The sequence below is a fragment of the Topomyia yanbarensis genome, chromosome 2, assembly GCF_030247195.1.
Source record: "Topomyia yanbarensis strain Yona2022 chromosome 2, ASM3024719v1, whole genome shotgun sequence".
In the NCBI taxonomy this organism is placed as follows: Eukaryota; Metazoa; Arthropoda; class Insecta; order Diptera; family Culicidae; genus Topomyia; species Topomyia yanbarensis.
In genome coordinates, this window is record NC_080671.1 from 148,033,224 (window position 1) to 148,054,965 (window position 21,742).

Below are 21,742 nucleotides of genomic sequence, written 5' to 3' on the forward strand. Positions count from 1 at the left end.
GTATGTAGAGATAGGGGCTGTCTGATCATGATCTGAACACAAATGAACTAGTTCACTGTAGTAGAGAAAATAACTGCAAAATTCATTTGGGATTTGGAAGGGAGAGCAATCCTCATTCTAAGCTGGATCTATCATTTGAAGGATATTAGCCTCAATTTTCGGAAGTTGCCATTTCGCGTCATAAATAATACTGTTTGATTCATCCTCATAATGTAAATGCTAACAACGGAAGTGATATATCTTAAACTGTACAATTACCATTATTTTTATAGGTGAATTCATTGGTGATCTTGGTCATTAACTTAAAGTATACATTTCTACTTCCATATTGGTTGCCCTCGTCCCTGTACGTTGTGAATGTGAGTTTGCTTTGGGGTTGTAACGTTCCACTCGTACCACACCTTGTGTGAGGCAACACACCTCCAAAAATTGACCACAATCTCATCTCCCTTCCGAATTTGCATTGGCTCGAAAAGCGGGAAGAACATCGAGAACCAGGAACCCAGCCCCCGGGTGTGCGTGAACGGATGAATACTGACCGTAATATCTTTATAGAGAATGGTATCAAAATAACCAGCAAACCCATGCATCACGCAATCCAGTGATGCCTTGAATCGTAGCGTTTTAAAGCGAGAATTATCAATCACGCGGTCCAAATTCGGATGTACGAATTCGAACAACGACTGAGGGTTGTCGATGTGGTATACGTTCTTAAGATACGCAACGTACGAGCCCTCCATATAACGAGATGTCACGATACGATCCTTAGTATGGGAACACTTTTCCAGTGACCGGATTTGGTTGTAGATTTTCGATGTCATTACCGGATTGAGATAAGATGTAGATTTACCTAGGAAACATTTTCGTTAGTTTAAAATCGTACTTATTCTACTAAACATAGACACTCACAAGGAATGCTAATTCCATCAGGCTTGAGTTGTTTCTGTGCCCCGTCCAGACACTCTGGTGAAAGTTCGTTATCTCCGAATGACCCCAACAGTTCAGAAACCAGAATGTCCGCCTTCTCAGGAGGATCAAACTCACGCATATCTGTTGAGATAAGCTCAATGTTCTTATCCTTCCACAGTTCGTCAATCAACGCGCTAAGAGTTACAATCGCGTTTGGGTTCTTTTCGATCACATAGATCTTAATCTTCCGCTTACTTTTGGCTGAAGCATTGAGTGCGGCACGAACAAGAGGACCGCGCCCTCCCCCGACAACCATAATAATGGATACGCGAGTTTCTAGCTCTTCCGTCGAAACTCGGTCTCGTAATGCTTCTTCAATGGCATTCTGATACAAGATGTACTTTACCGGATCTTTTTCGAATACCTCGTACGTAAAACTGTCCAGGTTGTCGTACAGTGGCTGTAACGGAATTTCCAACAAATCGTCGTATCCTTGCATAGGATCTTTTACGTAATTCCCCCTAATAATGTACTTGATGTAGTCCGCATAGTGGGCAAGTCTTTTGTCCTCTGGATTCGCCTTCAATATAAAATGGCAGCCCAGCGTACGATGAAATAAAACTAACAGCTCCTGGTGAGCCTTTGACAAAACCGGATAGTTGTTGGAGTTGGTTAAGAAAATATTCGACGATAACACGATGGCATCTACCGGCTCTCCCAGCCAGCGATAAATTTCTTGCTTTTTAGGAATGTCCGCTGTAAACTCCAAGGCTACCTTAACGTGACTGTCGTAGTCGGCATACGAACGAAAATTGTTCCACCAACTCCATGGATCATTAGCGTGAGTCCCACCATCTAAGTCATTTCGCCAAGTTTCGTGAGTTATCTTCGGGTTCACCATCGGTAGGCCCACAAGCAAAACACCCTTCAATCCAAAACTCACAATTCGGGCCAGGTTGGCACAGTTCTCGTTTTTTAGTTGTAACAAAATGTATCCACTCTGGACCAAATGCTCTGCATACGAAATTTCCTGAATCATCGTCGCTTCACCGTGTTTTCGAACGTTTTCATCCTTCGAATCACAATCCACATTATTGCTTAGCCTGCAAATCACTCGATTGAGCCATTGAGACGAAGTTAGCAGCAAATCTGACCGTGTGAACCGGTTATGACTTGATTTCAAAGGTTCTTCTACAAACTCCCTATCAAAGCGGCGATGAACTATTGGAATCGTAATCGAATGGTAGTTTGACTTTGCGGCATTCTCAATTGCCGTCTCCAGCTCGTACACGGTATCCTGATAAAGTGAAATCGAAACTGGAATTTTGGTTTGTTCCGAGGACATTTTAATAGTTTTTGAAACTACGACTAGCTACAACCAAATTCAATGCTATAATCTATTTGATTTCACGTGCGAACCAAACGCGAGAACAACGAAAACAATCCAAAGTAGAAAGAGCCGCTCTTACAACACGCGCTTTTCCGCACTCGAAAAATGCAGATTTGTTTACAGTTTTTCGAGTAGCAGTGAGGGATGCCAGCAAATAATATTTTACTCATTTCGATAGGGAATTTAAAAAGGGGCCTACTCAAATAGGTAGCATTTACCTAAGAGAAGAGATGACAATCGCGTAGCTAATTTGATCCAGTCCTAACCTCACGGAAACGAAAAACTACCTAAAATTGAGTTCCTTTGACTCAATCTCGTGGTTTCGTGGGGGAACTTAAAATTAGGTAAAGGTGTTGAAGGTAATTTCCATTTAACCACGGCAAAAATTACAACTCATTGATAGGTTGTTTATACTTAAATTTAAGTTGAATTTACCTAATTTCGAGTATACCCCAAACAACTCAAAAGTACCTTCCTCCACGGAAGACCTCGACTGAGTCGAATCTCTCGTTCTGTTTTCGACAACACTAATAAGTGCGAAAGCGACGCACAACTCAAAAGTAAGTTAAAAGAACTTATTCTGGAGGTTGTTTTATTTGACCGTGCTCAATATTGAACCAGCTTCTGATTGGTCATTTTGCCAGTCATGAGCGTTCATTATATTTACAATCGGGATGGAAAACAGTGCTGCTGAATCTATTCAGGTTATTTTTCATACACATCAACATTTCGTGCAAATTGAATAAAAGACCTGAATGACGATATAGTTACGTGTATTGTTAAGAGAGACATGAATAAATATTTAATTTAATTTTTAAATGCAGCTAGCATTGTAAATTCTTGGTAGAGGTGCTATCTTTTAGGTACAATTATTTTCGGCAATTGTAAAAAGCATTCAAAGGGAATCTGGCAACGATGAACGCTTGTTGTCTTCAGATTTACGACAGGGCCAAGTCGAGAAAATTAAGAAGAGCAAGAAGCCTGCACGCAGAAAAAAGATTTGTAGGTTCAATAAAATTATGCATTAAATTCAATAAATTAAATTATTGGTCGGGAGACAATAAAATTATTTATTGAATTCAATAAAATGTATTTATTGTTGCAATAAAACAAAATTATCGTTCCGTTTTCCAATAATTATTTTATTGAAATTAAAAGAAAATTATTGATACTAAAAATGTATTTATTGAAAGCAAACATTTGTTGTTGTTCTAATAAAAAAATATTTTCAAACCAATAAGTTTGTTTGTTAAAGTGATAAACAATAAATAATTGGATTCAATAACACATATTTTTGGTTTAAATATGCTAATTTTTTCTGCGTGTGTTGTCGTCTCTTCTCTTAGGCATTTACCCAAGTATAAATTATCAAGTACCCTGAAAAAACTTAACTCGTTAACATCATGTGTAAATCTATTGAATTATTTCAATCCACAAACACATGAAATGCACATGGTTGACACTTAAATATCCATTCGAATGTGGGAAATGTGGTTTTCAAATGAAATTCATGCGAACATGGTGTGAAAAGTACATCAAAATCGTAAGAAATACCATTGACTAAATTTTCCAAATGAATTACACGTGAATATCACTTTATTTTGCTTATAGATTTCATTGGCAGAAGAATTGGTGAAATCAATTGTTTTACATGTAGAAATGCACTACATGTTTTTCATGCGAAAGCCATGTGGAAAGTTCATACTTTACGACTCAATAGCATGGCAAAGAACATGCAATGGATAAATATGTCGTATTCACGTGTAATTTGTTTGAATTTAATTTGAAAACACCATATGAAATGCGTTTTAATGGATTTTCATGTGAAATTCAAAGAAAAATCATTTCTTTTTCTTTTTAACATGAGAGCGCACATGAATGTGATGTTTAATTGCATATGGTTTTATAGTATCGATTATTTTCAGTGTAAATTAAACTGAAGTTTCTTATATCACAGAGAACAGACATCCATGATCGAACAAAAATATGTAAAAAACGTGTGTAAACATTTGAATTAATATACGATAAACACTAGCGCCGCCACACCAACCTATCCTAACTATCCGTCAAATCCATTCCGGAACTGGTTCGAAATCCTAAATGGAATCAGTATGGAATCTTGCTCAAAGAAAACAACCGATTCCGTCTTTATCGGTTGATGCATTTGAGCTGGAATTCATGCTGGAAGCCCGAACCGGTTCCGGACTAGTTTGACTGGGTAGAGAAATAACCGCTGTCAATTCTGTGGAACTCAGCCACAAAAAAACATGACGACAGTAGCGCCAGGGCCTTGCCTCTACCATTTATTTTTTGGTTCATTATGGAATCGCCAATAAGTAACTCACGGTCCCTCGAAATGTCAAAGTCAACCATGACGTTTTGCTGCTGACATCAAAACACGGGCACGCAATGTTTTATCTTTAAAAGGTATCTAAGGAAAAAACAACCCAATGGTAACTAAGCAAAAAAATAACTGAGCTGGAAAAAACATTCTCAAGTACGGAAAGCTTCCCCATTTGTATATCACTATGCAATTGAATAGATCTCTTGGTTTGGAGAAAGTACACAATCAATTATCAGAAACCAGCTGAAGAGTATTTTTGCTTATGTGGGATGATTAGATTCCTGTTTGTGGCTCATATTTTAGCATATCTACTACTGGTTTCAGGACTAAAATACATTCGAATATAGTTGAATGTTGGAGTTTTTTCTGTTGCCCGTATAGGGGATGCATTTGCTGAAACCTAGTCATGGTGCCCTGGCAGGAAGTTAACAGAACCTGCTCTAGACGAACATGATCCTAACGGAATTTCTGCCAGCATTTGCGCAATTGTGCAGTAATTCTAGCAGAAGAATAGCTCAGATGCAACAACCTATTTTGGCAGGAATGGGAAAATTACCCGGTGCTGCTCGGCCAGAAGGAGGAGTGTCAGAAGTTTTGCTCGGTTTCTGCCAGAATTCTGATACGGTTTCTGCTCAGCTCCTGCCAGGATATTTATTTGGTTTCTTCTGATAAAAAAAGGAATTTTTTTATTATTGTTATAATTTATATAATCTGGCAGTGCGTTTTATTACGATAAATGGCGAGAAGTCAGTCCGCACCATGCTGTCAATATGCCCTATGTTTGGCTCGGAAGCACACCATTATTATTAGTTTACTGAATCGTAACTGGTGGACCTAAAAAATAATCTCATCCAGCTGAGTGGCATCATCCTTCAGACCATGCGTATTAGCAGTTAAACAAGCCAACGATATTTGATTATAGTTCTTCAAAATGGGAACGCGTACTTTGACGTCACACAAACAGCAGAGCACCTTGATACTGGAAGGACAAATAGAGGAAGGACAACTCATCGTTTATAGTTTGCTTACATGAAGGCAGTCTGGAAAGTATAAAGAAGTTAGTATCCAAACCCAAAGTAGTACACTCAATTCACCTGTGTTGATCGTTCCCAACACTGCTTATCATCCATAGCCTTCGCAGCACCCAGTGCCATCTCGATCTTGCAGGAACCAAATCTAGGCTTCTTATTTATGAGAAGCGTGGTTTTCGATTGATTTGCACCGGTGTAGTTCCGTGTACTACTTTTGCACTTTCGAGCAGAAGTGCAAATATGTATGTTTCATGGCCACTTCTGCCCGAAAGTGCAAACACAGAGCACTCCAGTACACCGGTATACTGCAATCGAACACTTTACCGTGTCACCTCCAAAAAACCTTTTTGCTGCAAATATGCAATTATGCTAAGCAGTTGCACTTTGCGAATCGAGTGCTGCCCTTCCTCGTACTCATGTTTTTTTGTGGCTGAGTGCGACAGAATTGACAGCGGTTATTCCTCTACCCAGTCAAACTAGTCCGGAACCGATTCGGACTTGCAGCATGAATTCCAGCTCAAATACGTCAACCGATAGAGTCGGAATCGGTTGTTTTCTTTGAGCTAGATTCCATGCAGAATCCATCCAGGATTTCGAACCGGTTCCGGAATCGATTTAGTTGGGATAGGTTGGTGTGGCGGCGCTAGTGTTTAGTATATTAATTCAAATGTTTACACACGTTTTTGCCTTTCTCATATAAAGAAAGGCTATGCAATCACTGTAAAAATCGACTTTTTAACCGAGGCCCGAAGGGCCGAGTATCATACACCATTCGATTCAGTTCGTCGAGATCGGCAAATGTCTGTGTGTGTATGTATGTGTGTGTGTATGTGTGTGTGTATGTGTGTGTGTGTCATTTAAACTCACACAATTTTCTCAGAGATGGCTGAACCGATTTTCGCAAACTTAGTTTCATCTGAAAGGTATAACGCTCCCATAAGCTGCTATTGAATTTTTAGTTGATCCGACTTCCGGTTCCGGAGTTACGGGTTGAAGAGTGCGGTCACGCAGCAAATTCCCATATAAACTGGTACCACCATGATGTTCAAATGATGTAAAACATATTAAAATTGATGTAACATTACTCTAGTTTGCGGGTCTGGATCACTAATGATCAATCAAAGCAGCTTTGACCACATTGGCCACCTATGACGGTTCATGACGCCCTCGGGGAACCCGCCAAGTTCCTAAGCTAATATCACACCCATTCCACAACGAATTCTCTACCGATTTTTACGAACTTAATTTCAAATGAAAGATACAGTAATGCCATTGACTGCTGCTGAATTTCATTCGGTTCTGACTCCTGCTTCCGGAGTTACAGGGGTGTTAGTAAGGATACACTGGAATTTCCCATATAAATCGGTACAATCGTAATACCTCAGAGGCTAAAAACTATTGAAATGGTCACCAAATTACTTCTAATCGTAGATCTAGATCACTGATTGCCAATCAAACATTCTTTGAATATTTTGTCCACTATCGACGATTCCGGAAGTCCGAAATTCCGGGCATATTCCACAATTAAAGTCACATCGGTTCATCGGTGATGACTGAACCGATTTTCTCAAACCAAGTCTCAAATGGAAGGCAAAATATGCAGTTGAGTATTGCGTAGCCGCCCCTTAACCCCCCTCCCCACCTTGCCCTTACACCTCCCTCCTTCATCACTCCCCTCTTCTTGGATCACCCTCACGCCCAGATTTCCTTCATCCACCCCGTATACCGAAATAAGATGAAGGATTTCTGACGCATCCTCCACACCCACTCTACTAAACCCCCATTCCCTACACGTTCAAACGCATTCCACCAACCTTTGCAAATTATAATCACGTGAAGATAACATTGAACTCATGCTTATTAAGCTAATTAAATATTATTCTTTTGCCTTTCTTATATAGAAAGGTTATGCAATTGCTCCAAAAACCGACTTTCTAACCGAGGCCCGGAGGGCCGAGTCTCATATAACATTCGACTCAGTTCGCCGAGATCGCAAAATATCTGTGTGTATGTATGTGTGTATGTATGTATGTGTGTATGTGTATGTGTGTATGTATGTGTGTGTATGTGCGGATTTGTTAACAAAATGTCCACATCGGTTACTCGGAGATGGCTGAACCGATTTTTACAAACTAAGATTCAAATGAAAGGTATAATATTCCCATAGGTTGCTATTGAATTTCATTTTCAACCGACATCTTGTTCCGAATTACGAGTTGAAGAGTATGGTTACAAAACAAAATTTGTTGATTTTTCCAAATCGGTTTCTCGGAATTTTCTGAACCGATTTTGACAAACTTAATTTTAAATGAAAGGTCCATCAGCTGCTGTTGAATTTTGTGTGGATCCGAGTTCTGGTTCCTGAATTACAGGGTGATACGTACGATCACGCAGCAAATCCCGATTCTAACGAATTCTGCGATGAATGTAAAAAGGTGATTTTTTCCAAAATGTAAACACAACTGTTGAATTTGTAGATCTAGGTCCCCAACAGTCATTCAAAGTCTCTTTGGCCGCACTGGCCACCATCGACGGATCCGGAAGCATCCAAAGTCAGAATAACGGTTATATTGGTTTCTCGAAAATGGCTAGATTTGCTCAACTTAGTCTCAAATGAAAGGTGTTGCGTCCCCGGAAACTGATATTAAATTCCATCTCCATCCGACTTCCAGCACCGGAGTTACGGGTTGTGGAGGTCGATCACATAGAAAACTTCGATTCAAACCGATACCGCGATGAATGCAAAAAGGTGCTCTTATATATACTTACCAAGTGTAATAAGAATGAAAGATATTTCCATAAAGTTATATTGTACGAACCAGCTATTAAATCATAGTTTGGAGAAATGAGAAAGGCACAATTGCACCTCTAGGTGGATTAAAACAGGTTTTTTTTAAATATTTTTGTTCGATCATGGATGTCTGTTCTCTGTGCTTGTTCATTCTCCGAATATTAATCTGGCGATGATCAGTTCTGGACACCATCTACGCATAAGTCAATTATATATAGCAATAAAAAAATAAAATAAATATATATATATATATATATATATATATATATATATATATATATATATATATATATATATATATATATATATATATATATATATATATATATATATATATATATATATATATATATATATATATATATATATATATATCTACACATCTTACTGGTCCAGAAAATGATGCAACGATACCAAGCTTTGTTTATATTAATTATTTACCTGCATCTAGGCCTTCGCTGATGATTTTTGTTTTCTCAGAACACTCTCAAAAGAAACTTCAAACTGAGGCGCCATCAAGCGGTGAGTGTGGTCAAATCTGAAGGGACCGAAGTCTAAAATTGTAAAATGAGCCATAAATTTTTAAAAATTTCTTCGTACGTCTTCACGTCTTTATTATTTGTCTTTGGTAGCGCACCTGGTTTGGATATCCCAACTACCTTCGAAACCGTTAGAGATTTTACACAAGTTGAATGCTGAAGATGGACGTCTGTTCTCTGTGCTTATATCAACAAATCGACACAGATCTTTCATTAGGGCCTAAGTCGTAATGTGCTCAAATGGAGAAAAATCAGTTTCAATATTCGGCGATGCTTTTTTAAATGTAACTTTTATTGTAGGTATAAATTATTTTATTATCATGTTTTTTTCTAAAGCATCATTGGTTAAACCTTATAACAATATAACAAAGAATTTGATTCCTATGTGCTTTTAGTGGGAAGAAACTAAAAGAATGCTTACGTCCAATTTGCATTCCAGTCGTGATTTCGCCCTTCAGCAACCACAATTTGCGAAATGGCTACCCGAATAGAAATGTACAGTAACAAAACCATGATTTTCACTGACAGTACAGTAATTTTACAATAATTTACAGTAAGTTTTAGTGTTATGCTACAATACAAAAACAATAAACTTTTACGTTTTTACAGTGAATTTCAATGTAAAATAGACTTTTACAGTGAAAAAGGGGGGTGGTTATGTATCTTAACATTAAAAAAATCAATTTTTCTCCATACATTGTTTTCTCGAAAACAGTAAAATTTAATGTGAATGCACTGTATCAGTTTTTTGCTAAACAGTGAAATTTATTGTTACATGAAATTTTATTGTAAATCTACTGTGAGAACTTAGCATCGAACAATGTTGAAGCAGTAATAACTATAATATTTATTGTTTTATGATTGTTTGTAGGGTAAATGCTATTGTAAAATTCTATCCGGGTAAACTGTGAATATAATTTTCAGAAGGGCGCGGTAAATGGGCTAAACTGACTCCGTCTTGCTGGGTAAATAGGCGAGCTTGACAGGATATTTTTTAAAAGGGGTCAGCAAATGGGCGCATAGAAACCCAATGCAAATGAAAGGGCGCGTGCATCTTTTCTTCAAAATTCATGAAAATATCAAAATACTCGAATGTTTATAAATGTTAGTTTAGCCTTTATATTCCATATGAGAAGAAGGGCCTAAGTCGAAATCTCGAAAAAAATTAATGTTTCGCCGTTTTGTTTTCTTTAATTATAAATCGATCTATAAACTATTTTAACTAATTTTCAACTCAATCTTGTAGTATTTTAGTCGCATAATGCCATAATAGCGAAAACGCAGTTTGTTTACATTTGCGATTTAAGCCCTAATGAAAAGTCGAAATCACGCAGTGTCGTCCCACTCGAACGTAATATAATCTGGCCACCCTGGTCGCGTTGTTCTCAAAAAACATGCGAGAAATTTTCACACCTTAAATTATGAGTCTTGTATGAAGCTGTCAAAATCAGCTGTCCCTATTTTGGAACAACTTGGTAGATTTTATCCGTAATTACAGGTTTTATTTAAAAAAAATCTATTTATTAGCATGTAACACAGCGTTTGATTGACCAATATGAGCTCTAAAAACATTTTCTCGAAGCTTCTGCCAAACATAAAGCTTGCTACTCGTTTCGATGCGGACGGAAATGAAATTCAAGTGTTTATTTTGAATACCTAAGAATTCCGGTAGTTATATTATTGTACCTCGCCCCAGGTTGAACGTCGCGAAGATGACGAGCAGAAGCACAAGGAACAAGAAATTATCGACATACTGGTCGGTGCTGGATACTATCGAGCCCACATTCAGGGCTTGTCGATTTTTGACAAGATTGTCGGCGGAATGACATGGTGCATTGAGGCGTGTGATTACGACGTAGATGTTGATTTGCTGTTTCACGAGAACCTGACCATCGGACAAAAAATGTATTTTATTAAATTGTTTCGCATTCAAAGAGTTGATTTAATTTTTTCTCTTTGTTCAGTGCTCTTACAGAAAAAATCGTAGTCGTGCTGCCCAAGATGAAATGCCCTTTCCAACTCGAGCCGCATCAGATACAGGGATTGGATTTTATCAACATTTTTCCTGTTGTGGAATGGTTGGTCAAGCGGTCCGCTGAGAATAGAAGCGAAAAGGCTGAGAGATTGAAAAAATTGGCTGTTTCGCAGTTTCAGAATCACTTCGAACTTCAATCGGATCGAGAAGACAAACAAGTGCACAGTAGACAATTGCACAATTTGAAAACTGTGGAGGATAGGTATATCCCTAAGCGGCAATTCAAACGAAAGGATAAAGGACCAGATGATGTCATCAGTCGGGTGCGGATTACATTGATGGAATACGGAACCCGAGATTTTTCCGTTAAAACTAATGTTGATATTCCAGAGATTGAAGGCTTGCAAGAATCAGATGTTTTCGAAAACGTGCTTCAAAACACCGAACAAGAGGTATCAAATCGATTGTTTTCAACATATTCGTTTTATGTCACTTAATTATTGTTTCTAGCTTGATTTTGATCAGTTATTCCAAAATTTATCAGTTGCCAGAGAGGTAATTGTTTTATTCGGTCAAGTAATGGCATTCCTAATATAATGTTATTTGTCAGCAGCAGAATCTGATTCCAATACTAAGCGATACGGAACGAGAGGCCCTCAATCAACACTACGAAGATCTCAAGCGAGAGATGTCAATCAATACAAATCAGTTATCAGAGCAAAACAAAATTAAAACGATGCTGGCCACGAAACTGGCTTTAGAGAAGAAACTAGATCGAATTAGAAATGAAGGTAAACAGCTACAAGCGACTGTCGACGAAGGAAGACAGGATCTGGACCATGTTCTCAGAGAAAAAGAATTGCTCGAAGAAGAGATTCATAATCTGGACAATATTGAAATAAGTGAGGAGAATCAGAAAATTCTTACTCACGTACATACATTGATAGCACAGAACGAAAAGATGAAACAACAGGAGACCGAATTTAAGGAAAAATGTAAGCAAGAGTTGATTGAGTTGCAAGAAAAGATTAGGTTAGTATTGACAATATAGAACTCTGGTTGATAGGCCAATCAAACTACTGTACCAATTATTTCAGGAAAGCTGAAACAGTAACTTCCGATGAAGTAATAACACAGTACGAAACACAATTGAAAGGGGAACAGGAACGACTCAAATCCTTACGACTGCAGCTAGCCAAGAAAAATCGTGCTTATGTGTCGATAAATCGACAACTGGACAACATTCCCGACCGGACCGAACTAGCTCAGTATCAGCGTCGTTTCATGGAGTTGTACAATCAAGTGAGCGCAAAGCACCGTGAAACAAAACAATTCTACACTTTGTACAATACACTGGATGACACAAAGCTGTACCTGGAGAAGGAAATGTCGTTGCTGAACTCAATCTACGAAAACTATGGCAGCGCGATGCAATCCTTTAGCTCCAGGGAACAGTTCATCCAGCAGTTCGAAAATATCGTTGAAGGCATTCGTACTAACAAGGCTAAGGTAGTAGTTCCATTTTAGATGCAATTTTTCAGCATCATCAATTGATCGTCTTTCTATTTAGGTCAAAGCAAAGTGCGACGATGAACGTGCCAAACGAGATGGTCTAAATGCCCAACTCCTATGCCTGGTGGAACAACAACGGAAATATGCAGCTACTGTAAAACAATTAACTAGCGAGTGTCAGCGCAACGAAATCCTCTTGTTGAAACTCCAGCAGCTGCAAGAGTCTGTTAATAAGTGAGCAGATTAAATTTCGTACTAAAACCGTTAAAAGTATGTGGTCTAATATACGTTTATTGTAGTAATAATTGCTACCTTATGTATCCGGGTTTTTCACTTCCCGGAGGTGCTGAGTCATTATTTCTTTTTTCACAAAGTGGTCCAAATCCTTCAAAGGCTTGTAGTAGATGTGAACGACCTGTGAACCGGCAAACATTGCCAGAAAGGCAGCTGCCATGAACTTCACGTATTCCTTTGTCGATACGCCGGCCGGCATTCTAATTTATTTACTGGGTCGGCTCAAGCTGGTGTAGGCGAACTTTTTCTTCAACAATCTCTTTGGCTTGATTTTTCTTGAACGTGTTATCTAAAAATATTTTTTTCATGAGCTGCCGCAATATATAAATATTAGAAGAACGGTCTCACAAAAATTGGTCTCTCCCACCCGCCAGTGGATCATAGAAAATTCCAGCGCAGCTCCAAGCCCGAAGAACAGTGGTAGAAACCGGTAGATCCCGAAAGTTTTCTTCCCTGGCCACAGATCCAGCAGTTGGGTAAGCGTTCGACTACGCCGTATGCGCATTTAGAACGATTTTGCGGTTTTAAATTTTTAATGGAACTTTGAAAAATATAATTGAATGTGCCATCACTAGGACTCTTTACATAACAACCAGAGATGCCAGGTACTTTTTTCAAATGTCTGCAATAATAATTTTAAAAGTCTGGGAAGAACAAAAATGTCAGGAAAGCTAGTGTAACCAAAAGTCTTTATATTCAAAAATCTGCAAATATCTGCATCCAAACTAAAAAATCTGCAAATATCTGCAACCAAACTAAAAAATCTGCAAATATCTGCATCATCTAAAAAATCTGCAGCTTAAATTAAAAGTCTGCGAATTTGCAGACTTGTCTGCAAATCTGGCATCTCTGATAACAACGGGAATCTTCAAACAAGCTCACATTATTTTGACATTATATTAGCCCCACTGAAAAATAGAAGGACGAGTGATCAGTCCCAGTTAAACTCATTCCGGAACCGGTTCGGATTTCTGAATGGAGTCATTATGGATTCCAAATGAAATGCAACAACCGATTCCGACTCAGAATCGGTTGTTGCATTTGATTTGGAATCCATAATGACTCCATTCAGGATTCCGAATCAAATTCCGAATGGTTTGACCGGGGTGCTGCCGCATTTTATTTCGCACTTGTGTGTGCAAAATTCCATCCGCTCTAAGTTTTTAAAAAAATCCTACATTGACCTTTCTATTCCCGTTAGAAAAAAAAGTCGGTGAATTATTTCGTGAGGAAAACAAAATATTATGCAATGCGAAAACCGATTGAGGTTAGGTATTTCGTGAGGAAAACAAACCAACCCGCATAAATGTGTACCATATGCCAACCATTGCATCAATCGTTTCAAAACCATTTTCAATATGGTTCGTTCAACAATAGATTAACCATTGCCTAGTATAATATCGAACATAACCAGTGTCGTTTTTCCATACTCGACCATACAAACAACGGGTCGTTAAGAACAGTCACCATACCAAAATATGCTGTTTTCCATATACATTTGGACAACATACCATTCAAGAACCATACAGATTATAGTGGCATGCATATTTTAGGCAACTTGTGTAAAATCTCTAACGGTTCCGAAGGTAGTTGGGGATATCCAAACCAGGTGCGCTACTGTCGTCATGTTTTTTGTGGCTGAGTTCGACAGAATTGACAGCGGTTATTCCTCTACCCAATCAAACTAGTCCGGAACCGGTTTGGACTTCCAGCATGAATTCCAGCTCAAATGCATCAACCGATAGAGTTGGAATCGGTTGTTTTCTTTGAGCAAGATTGCATACTGAATCCATTCAGGATTTCGAACCGGTTCTGGAATGGATTTGACGGATAGTTTGGATAGGTTGGTGTGGCGACGCTAGTGCTTATCGTATATTAATTCAAATGTTTACACACGTTTTTTAAATATTTTTTGGATTGGAATTCATGGATGTCTGTTCTCTGTGTTATTGTTTTCTGGTTACCCAAATGCTCGAGGGTATGTTCACCGTAAATTGGAACGGGTTTCAGCCTATCGAAAACGAAAACGCTATAGGACAGCTTGATCAAGGTCAAATTTGTCACTGGTATCCAAAAGAGTCATTCGAACACTCATACTCAATTTATGAAACCGCTCAAGCATAGATTCCACCTTGACTTGAAAACCAGTGCTTTGTATCAATCTTCTTTTAATTCCATTTCAACGTACCCAGAGGCAGTATTGCTGATGAAAACTGCAGAATCTATTGTCAGAGTTCTATGATAGGTCTATGCGTTATAGATTTGCCAGTAGTGTGAATAAATTGAATATAAAATGGAGTATGTGGGAATATGGAGTTGACTGATTTTGTCTTGCAGATTTTCTTGTTCCTTCATATTTTGATAAGTTTTATTTGACATGTGGAATTTTTTCGGGTTGTTATCGCTGTATCCCACTGCTTAGATAAGCACCATTGCCCTGCTTATATCATTATTAAAGAGTCCTAAAACAGGCAAACTTACTGTGCGTGGGACCTAATTTGAAAACACTAGCAAGTGAAAAGCTTTTTAAAGCGTTTCAAAGCTGTGCAACAATAAAACCCTTTTGTTAAATAGTCCTTCCTAACAAATTACCAAAAATAACGGTTTTTCATTCTTATAAAACCGGTATTTCGGTATAGGATATTTGGACGGTTTTACCGGTTTTCGGTAACGGTAATACCGGTACTCCCAACCCCAGAACTGAACACCGGATTGGGTTCTAACCTGAAATATATTTCGGGTTCGCCACACCACCACTGTTTTGCGAAAACCCAACTCAGTTTTGCATTAAAAACAGCCCCCTGTTAGGCAGCCATTTTATCCTAGCCAACATCTGCCCACAGATAACAGACGTCCATCTTCAGCTTTCAACTTGTGTAAAATCTCTAACGGTTTCGAAGGTAGTTTGGATATCTAAACCAGGTGCGCTACTGTCGTCATGCTTTTTTGTGGCTGAGTGCGACAGAATTGACAGCGGTTATTCCTCTACCCAGTCAAACTAGTCCGGAACCGATTCGGACTTCCAGTATGAATTCCAGCTCAAATGCGTCAACCGATTGAGTCGGAATCGGTTGTTTTCTTTGAGCTAGATTCCATGCTGAATCCATCCAGGATTTCGAACCGGTTCCGGAATCGATTTGACGGATAGTTGGGATAGGTTGGTGTGGCGGTGCTAGTGTTTTTCGTATATTAATTCAAATGTTTACACACGTTTTTTAAATATTTTTGTTCTATCATGGATGTCTGTTCTCTGTGATCTGCCTTTGTTAAAATCAAAACAACCCAATGCTATTGCACGGGCGACGTGGGCTTAGATGCAGCTAGGCCCATCATATGTTGACTACTGTCAAAGTCGGTATATCTCCATAGCGGATGGCAGGAGTGACACCCTCCTGATTAAAAACGTTTGTGTGAAGCAACTATCCTAAGTTAGTTTCTAGGTTCTCAGTCGAAAACGTCATTAGAATCTACACGGAAACGAAAAACTACCTAAAATTGAGTTCCTTTGACTCAATCTCGTGGTATCGTGGGGGAACTTAAAATTAGGTAAACCGTGTTGAAGGTAGTTTCCATTTAACCACGGCAAAAATTACAACTCATTGATAGGTTTTTTATACTCAAATTTAAGTCGAATTTACCTAATTTTGAGTATAACCTAAACAACTCAAAAGTACCTTCCTCCACGGAAGACCTCGACTGAGTCGAATCTCTCGTTTTGTTTTTGACAACACTAATAAGTGCGAAAGCGACGCACAACTCAAAAGTAAGTTAAAAGAACTTATGCTGCAGGTTGTTTTATTTAACCGTGTAGTACATCGACTCTCATGAGCTCTCTGGCATCCCTGTGTTCGCGAGAAAACCTGCACGTATCACTTCCACTGGGTCACTGAATTGACATTTCAAAAACACTGCGGCAGAGCTGTTTGTTATTGATATTTCACGTGTTGGTTGGTGTCGTTGTGCTGTTTATACAGTAATTTGTAATTTTTATAATTTTATTGAGCACGATAACCTGTTAGTACAGACTTTGAATCAGTGTTACAATTGGATTTTCTCGTCACTATTTACAAGTTTGAGAATGCCGCTGGACAGTGACGACGAAGCGATAGCCCATATAATATCCGCCTATAAACACGAAGTTGGCCTAGATCTAGACTCTGCAGAAACATTCACATCTAAAGATTCCGGTCGAGATGAATCTAGTTCCGACGAATCTTCGGAGAAACAAGTGAAGGATGATCAAAAAAGTCTTCACTCGGAAAGTGAGGATGATGCTGTGGATCGGGAGAGGGAAGCGGATGCTGCTACAAGCAGCAATGATGAGAAGAAAGACGATATCTGTGTCGCCATCGAACGTCCCAAAACCCAGAAGGAAAAGAATCTAATGGCTATGGTTTTTGGCAGAAAAGCTGAGTTGGTATCAAATTTAAAGCGTGATTCGATAAACGATGCCGGTAGCGACTTTCAAGGGAGTAAACGGCAACGCACCGCAGCATGGCACGATTCCGACGATGATAATGATAGAGACTTTCCGAAGAAGAGTAATAAACATGAGCTCAAGACCACAATTAATCGAAGGAGGAAGAATTTTGAGAAGATTGTTGGTCAGCCGAAATGGGCTGATCTGAACAGAAAACAAGCGGTCGATTCCGATGACGAACTGCTAAAAACAGTTGGGCACGTCGTAAAGGGAATCAGTACAGATCTTCCAAAGGAAAATATTGAATTGAAGCGATTAAAAAACTTGAACCGAGAAACGAAAAATGAAGGAGAAATAACAGCAATCAATTTTCATCCCACTTCAATGGTGGCGGTGATGACAGGTATGAATGGGCTCGCTTCCATTGTTGCTGTTGATGGAACCAAGAACGAGAAGCTGCACACAATTGGGATGAAGAAGTTTAAAATTGCTTGCTGTCGAATGTCGCCTGATGGGAACGAGATCTTGTTTGGCAGCTTTCGGAAATTCTACCATGTGTACAATCTCATATCTGGGCAAAGTGACACGCTCCAACTTCAGGGGGATAGAGTTTGGACCATGAAAAACTTTGAGCTATCAAATTGCGGAAAATATATTGCGGTGGCGGGAGGATTTGGCGAAATTCATCTGCTGGATGCTAGGAGTAAAGAGTTGTTGACAACCATTCAGCAGAACCACTGTTGTTCCTCTCTCTGTTTCTCATCGGATTCCAAATATCTATTATCCCATAGCAGTGACAATGAAGTATCAGTATACCACCTAGAAAAGCGTCGATTTGTCAACGTTTTTACTGATGATGGTTGCGTCAACGGATCTTTCATCACGATTTGTCCGAACAACAGATTTGTGGCAACGGGAAACAGACAAGGCATTGTTAATATTTACTCGTTTGAAAATGTGTTGAAAGAAAAGTGTCCTACTCCAGAGAAGACGATTTCTAATCTAACTACCTCCGTTGGTTCAATGGCTTTTAACGTGACTTCCGAGCTGTTAGCCATAGCCTCACCGGAAATACCAAACGCTGTCAAGCTAATACACATGAAGAGTGGAACAGTCTATCGAAACTTCCCGATGATGAATGCTGCTCTGGGACACGTAACGCGGGTTAAATTTTCACCCGGCAGCGGTTATTTGGCGCTTGGGAGCCGCGAAAGCATCGTTTCACTGTTTAGAGTTAAACACTATCAGAACTATTGAAGTTCGTCTATTAACATTTATTCATAAACATTTGTCGAATAAAATTAATTCGAAGTCCATATGTATTTACTTTTTTTGTAAAGGGCGAAAAATCATAGCAAATGCACTCTGTCATGGAAGTTTCGTCTTAATGTATATTTTTACAACAACTTCCGTTATACCGAAGACTACATAATAAGCAGTCTTCGGTTATACGCAATCAGTTTCGACAAATTTTTATCGATTGTTACAATGAACAGCTTGATCACCAGAAAAAAAAAATGTTTCGTCTCTAAACCAGCAACAGGGCGGAACTTATTTTTTTCTTCTTTTTGAATTGTTCGCTGTAACGTAACGGAAAAGCGTTTAGATTACTTTGTTGCTCGTCGAAGTCTTCATTAACATGTATTACCCCTTATTACTATTTAAGGTCATTGGGCATATCAGGCGCATAATGCAAATTACTAACTCTCAATGTAAATCGTCCCAGCGATGGGGATATTTATTAGTATTTGATGACGTTTCACCTTTTTAAAAATCATCCAAATCCATCGCGGAGGCTTGGTTCAGGAATCTTTTGTAGAGTGCCATAAACTGAGCGACAAACGCTTCCAAATGAAAGATATGCTTGCTACCCTGCTGCATTCGGTGCTCATACAGTCCAGCAAAATTCAACGTTTGTGTTTTGAGACTCATATCGCAGTTCTTCACCAAATTCTCCACCAATCCACGAAAAATGATGTCGGAAGGGACACCTTGCGACAGCAGTTCGTACAATCGTTCCCGAACAGTCTCCAGCTTCTGGGGACTTTGCTCCTGAATAATGTGGTTTGCCGTTTCCTTGAGAAAAACCTGCCAGTCGATCTCCGGGACTTCTTGATTCACCGTAAATGGATACTGTTGTACTTTGCATGCTTCTAACATAAGAATCGCCCGGCGTAGATTACGGTCCGATTTGTCAGTGATTCGGGTTGCTAACTCGGCTGGAATGTGTAGACCTTCCTTTTTGCAAATGTTCTTTGAGAAAAAATAGTTTATTAGATATCAAATAAACAAATATAATATTACAACATACATTCAGAATACCAACGATTTCCTCACTACTCGGAGCTGACACTCTGATACCCAAGCAACGGCTTTTCACCGCCGGTATAACTCGGGAAGTAGAGTTAACGCACAAAACCAAGCGACATGTTGCCACATACTTCTCCATGGTTCTTCTTAGTGCATGTTGGGCATCTTTTGTCAGCTCGTCTACCTCGGACAGCACAATTGTTTTAAATTCTCGCTGTCCACTTGGGTCAATCTGTTGAGTCTGCGCAATCTGCTTAATCATGTCAGTGATGACAACGCGATCGTAAATTCCGGCATCGGAAGGATTTACTTCAATGTGATAATTACTGCTAACCGTCATAATCTCCACCTTCCGATTCGACGGGGTCGTAAAGTTCATGATTTCATTGCGCAGCCGCTCAACACCCGCACCGTAAAGTTCCCTTAGTAGGCACATAATCCGGGTTTTCTTGCCGGCTCCCGATGGACCGTAGAACATCAGATGAGGGAAGTCACCCTGGGCGCACAGGTTAATCAGATGGGAAGCTTGCGTTTTGTGGTAATCTAGCTTAGCAAGTTCACGCGGACGATAGCGGTCAACCCAGAGAGACATTCTTATAAATTTACAGCACTCAGCATATAAAATTAGAAAGAAAAAATGGGAATTTAAAGAACTTGATGCGAATCCGTTTACTATACGGGAGGAAACAGCGCGCTAAACTTTTAAAATGTAGAATCCACCTACGATCTATCAACATTAAATTTTCTGACAGCTCACAACAATAGGTGGCCCGATAGCAAAGATATGGCGAGGTACATGGATGCCAACTGATTTTCCAAAAACCTTTAATACTTTCTTGAAACCAGCCCCCTATCAAGGATGACGTCTCTGTACAGCCAGCATCACTGCCATGAAAGGCAAAACATTGATTTTGAACCGAATGATTAGAAGCTGTATTATAGTTACAAAATGTCGATTTTCTGAATGTTATGATATTAAATCATCCCACAAGATGCAAAACGTCGTGTGGAATGCTTAAATATCGAGCATAATGCCGAACATAATTCTTTGTTTGGGGGTTTATAGCTATAACGCCCCATATATGTAGGTCGTTGTCAAACTCCATATGATGGTATAGGGTTGCCAGGAGGCTGCTTGAAACGTCTAGATGACTACGGTCGTGATTCGCTGGTTGGACATTTTTTAACTGGACCGCTTTTTAGTTGGACCTCCGCTAGTTGGACCATTGTCCAACTAAGAAGCATCTGAACGCCAAAATCTCATGTTAAATTAACTTTGACAATCAATCTGACAATATTTAGAAATGTGAATAGATGCATTTACGCTGCCAACATCTCTTTTGGAGAGTTTTTGACGTTTGTCAGTCGGTCCAACTAGCGAATCAAATTCGTTAATTGGACAAGGCTGTGGCCCAACCAGCGAATCACGACTGTACAATGGCATTTCCCCTAGAATCATGAAACAGCAGTTAATATTAATAATAATAACAGCAGATAATATTAATAATATTATTATTAATAATAATTATTATGGTTATTACCAACGGTTATTACTGTTTCAACATTGTTCGACGCACAGTTCTCACAGTTTATTTATTGCGAATTTTACGCCTAAATAGACTCACAGACAAATAATTTTATCACACGAAAATATGCTCATACCCTAGGGGCAGATCACTATAAGAATGTATAACAAATTTGCATCAAATTAGAAAAAAATGCATTTAATTTCCATGTTTGCATCAACTCTGCACTCGCTCGCAGAAAAGTTTGTTTAATGACCGTTAAAGCGAGCGAAGCATTGTTTTTGAGTGTTATGTCTGTTAGTCTGTGGTGCAATGTTGATGCAAGAATGGAAATGAGTCGCATTTTTTCAAATTAAACTCCAAATCGTTCTACATTCTTAAGAAGACCCTACTCGATCAGGAAGATTGACAATAAGTCAGATATTGATCAATATATTGACGGTGCATAAAGCGGACTCTACACGAACCAAGAACGTTGTCAATAAAAATATTGACAGACTGCTTAAATATGTCAATCCCATTTGAATTCCATGGCATCCATCTTTTCAAATGACCTTGCACCACAGACTAACAGACATAGAGTACTTGACAATCTGTAACTATATTAGTGTGTTCAACGATTTGTTTTCCTCCACCTGTCACAAGTGGAGGAAAACAAATCGGAAATAACTTTTCGATCGTATTATTTTCACGCGAACACG

The 21,742-nt window shown here is 39.0% G+C and overlaps 6 protein-coding genes and 1 long non-coding RNA gene across 10 annotated transcripts; 2 read left to right on the forward strand and 5 right to left on the reverse strand.

Moving 5' to 3' along the window:
- Positions 1-230: 230 nt before the first annotated feature.
- On the reverse strand, positions 231-2,393 carry LOC131681676 (protein arginine N-methyltransferase 5). The gene is made up of 2 exons (XM_058962626.1): positions 910-2,393; positions 231-850 (listed from the first exon to the last, which is right to left on the reverse strand). Exons 1-2 carry the CDS (start codon positions 2,252-2,254, stop codon positions 318-320), a joined length of 1,878 nt encoding a protein of 625 aa, XP_058818609.1. The 5' UTR covers positions 2,255-2,393; the 3' UTR covers positions 231-317.
- Positions 2,394-5,276: 2,883 nt separating this feature from the next.
- LOC131678302 (uncharacterized) lies at positions 5,277-6,046 on the reverse strand. The gene is made up of 2 exons (XR_009303620.1): positions 5,738-6,046; positions 5,277-5,683 (listed from the first exon to the last, which is right to left on the reverse strand). It is a non-coding gene; the product is annotated as an uncharacterized LOC131678302 (long non-coding RNA).
- Positions 6,047-10,444: 4,398 nt separating this feature from the next.
- On the forward strand, positions 10,445-12,841 carry LOC131681677 (coiled-coil domain-containing protein 93). Of its 3 annotated transcripts, none has more exons than XM_058962627.1 (7): positions 10,445-10,643; positions 10,701-10,909; positions 10,969-11,431; positions 11,490-11,534; positions 11,590-12,011; positions 12,077-12,488; positions 12,550-12,841. In XM_058962627.1, exons 1-7 carry the CDS (start codon positions 10,560-10,562, stop codon positions 12,727-12,729), a joined length of 1,815 nt encoding a protein of 604 aa, XP_058818610.1. In that variant the 5' UTR covers positions 10,445-10,559; the 3' UTR covers positions 12,730-12,841. The 3 variants fall into 3 exon arrangements, with proteins under 3 accessions (XP_058818610.1, XP_058818611.1, XP_058818612.1); XM_058962628.1 differs by having other exon boundaries at positions 11,593-12,011; XM_058962629.1 differs by having other exon boundaries at positions 11,596-12,011.
- Positions 12,763-12,984, reverse strand: LOC131681680 (ubiquinol-cytochrome-c reductase complex assembly factor 6). The gene has a single exon (XM_058962631.1). It carries the CDS (start codon positions 12,982-12,984, stop codon positions 12,805-12,807), a length of 180 nt encoding a protein of 59 aa, XP_058818614.1. The 3' UTR covers positions 12,763-12,804.
- On the reverse strand, positions 12,763-13,375 carry LOC131681679 (small integral membrane protein 4). The gene is made up of 2 exons (XM_058962630.1): positions 13,134-13,375; positions 12,763-13,074 (listed from the first exon to the last, which is right to left on the reverse strand). The coding sequence occupies exons 1-2, from the start codon at positions 13,288-13,290 to the stop codon at positions 12,995-12,997; spliced, it is 237 nt and encodes a 78-aa protein (XP_058818613.1). The 5' UTR covers positions 13,291-13,375; the 3' UTR covers positions 12,763-12,994.
- A 3,328-nt stretch (positions 13,376-16,703) lies between these two features.
- On the forward strand, positions 16,704-18,521 carry LOC131681681 (U3 small nucleolar RNA-associated protein 18 homolog). Of its 2 annotated transcripts, XM_058962634.1 has the most exons (2): positions 16,704-18,133; positions 18,191-18,521. In XM_058962634.1, the coding sequence occupies exons 1-2, from the start codon at positions 16,864-16,866 to the stop codon at positions 18,460-18,462; spliced, it is 1,542 nt and encodes a 513-aa protein (XP_058818617.1). In that variant the 5' UTR covers positions 16,704-16,863; the 3' UTR covers positions 18,463-18,521. The 2 variants fall into 2 exon arrangements, with proteins under 2 accessions (XP_058818617.1, XP_058818615.1); XM_058962632.1 differs by having other exon boundaries at positions 16,704-18,521.
- A 395-nt stretch (positions 18,522-18,916) lies between these two features.
- Positions 18,917-20,236, reverse strand: LOC131681682 (replication factor C subunit 3). The gene is made up of 2 exons (XM_058962635.1): positions 19,517-20,236; positions 18,917-19,458 (listed from the first exon to the last, which is right to left on the reverse strand). The coding sequence occupies exons 1-2, from the start codon at positions 20,105-20,107 to the stop codon at positions 18,973-18,975; spliced, it is 1,077 nt and encodes a 358-aa protein (XP_058818618.1). The 5' UTR covers positions 20,108-20,236; the 3' UTR covers positions 18,917-18,972.
- Between the last annotated feature and the right edge of the window lie 1,506 nt (positions 20,237-21,742).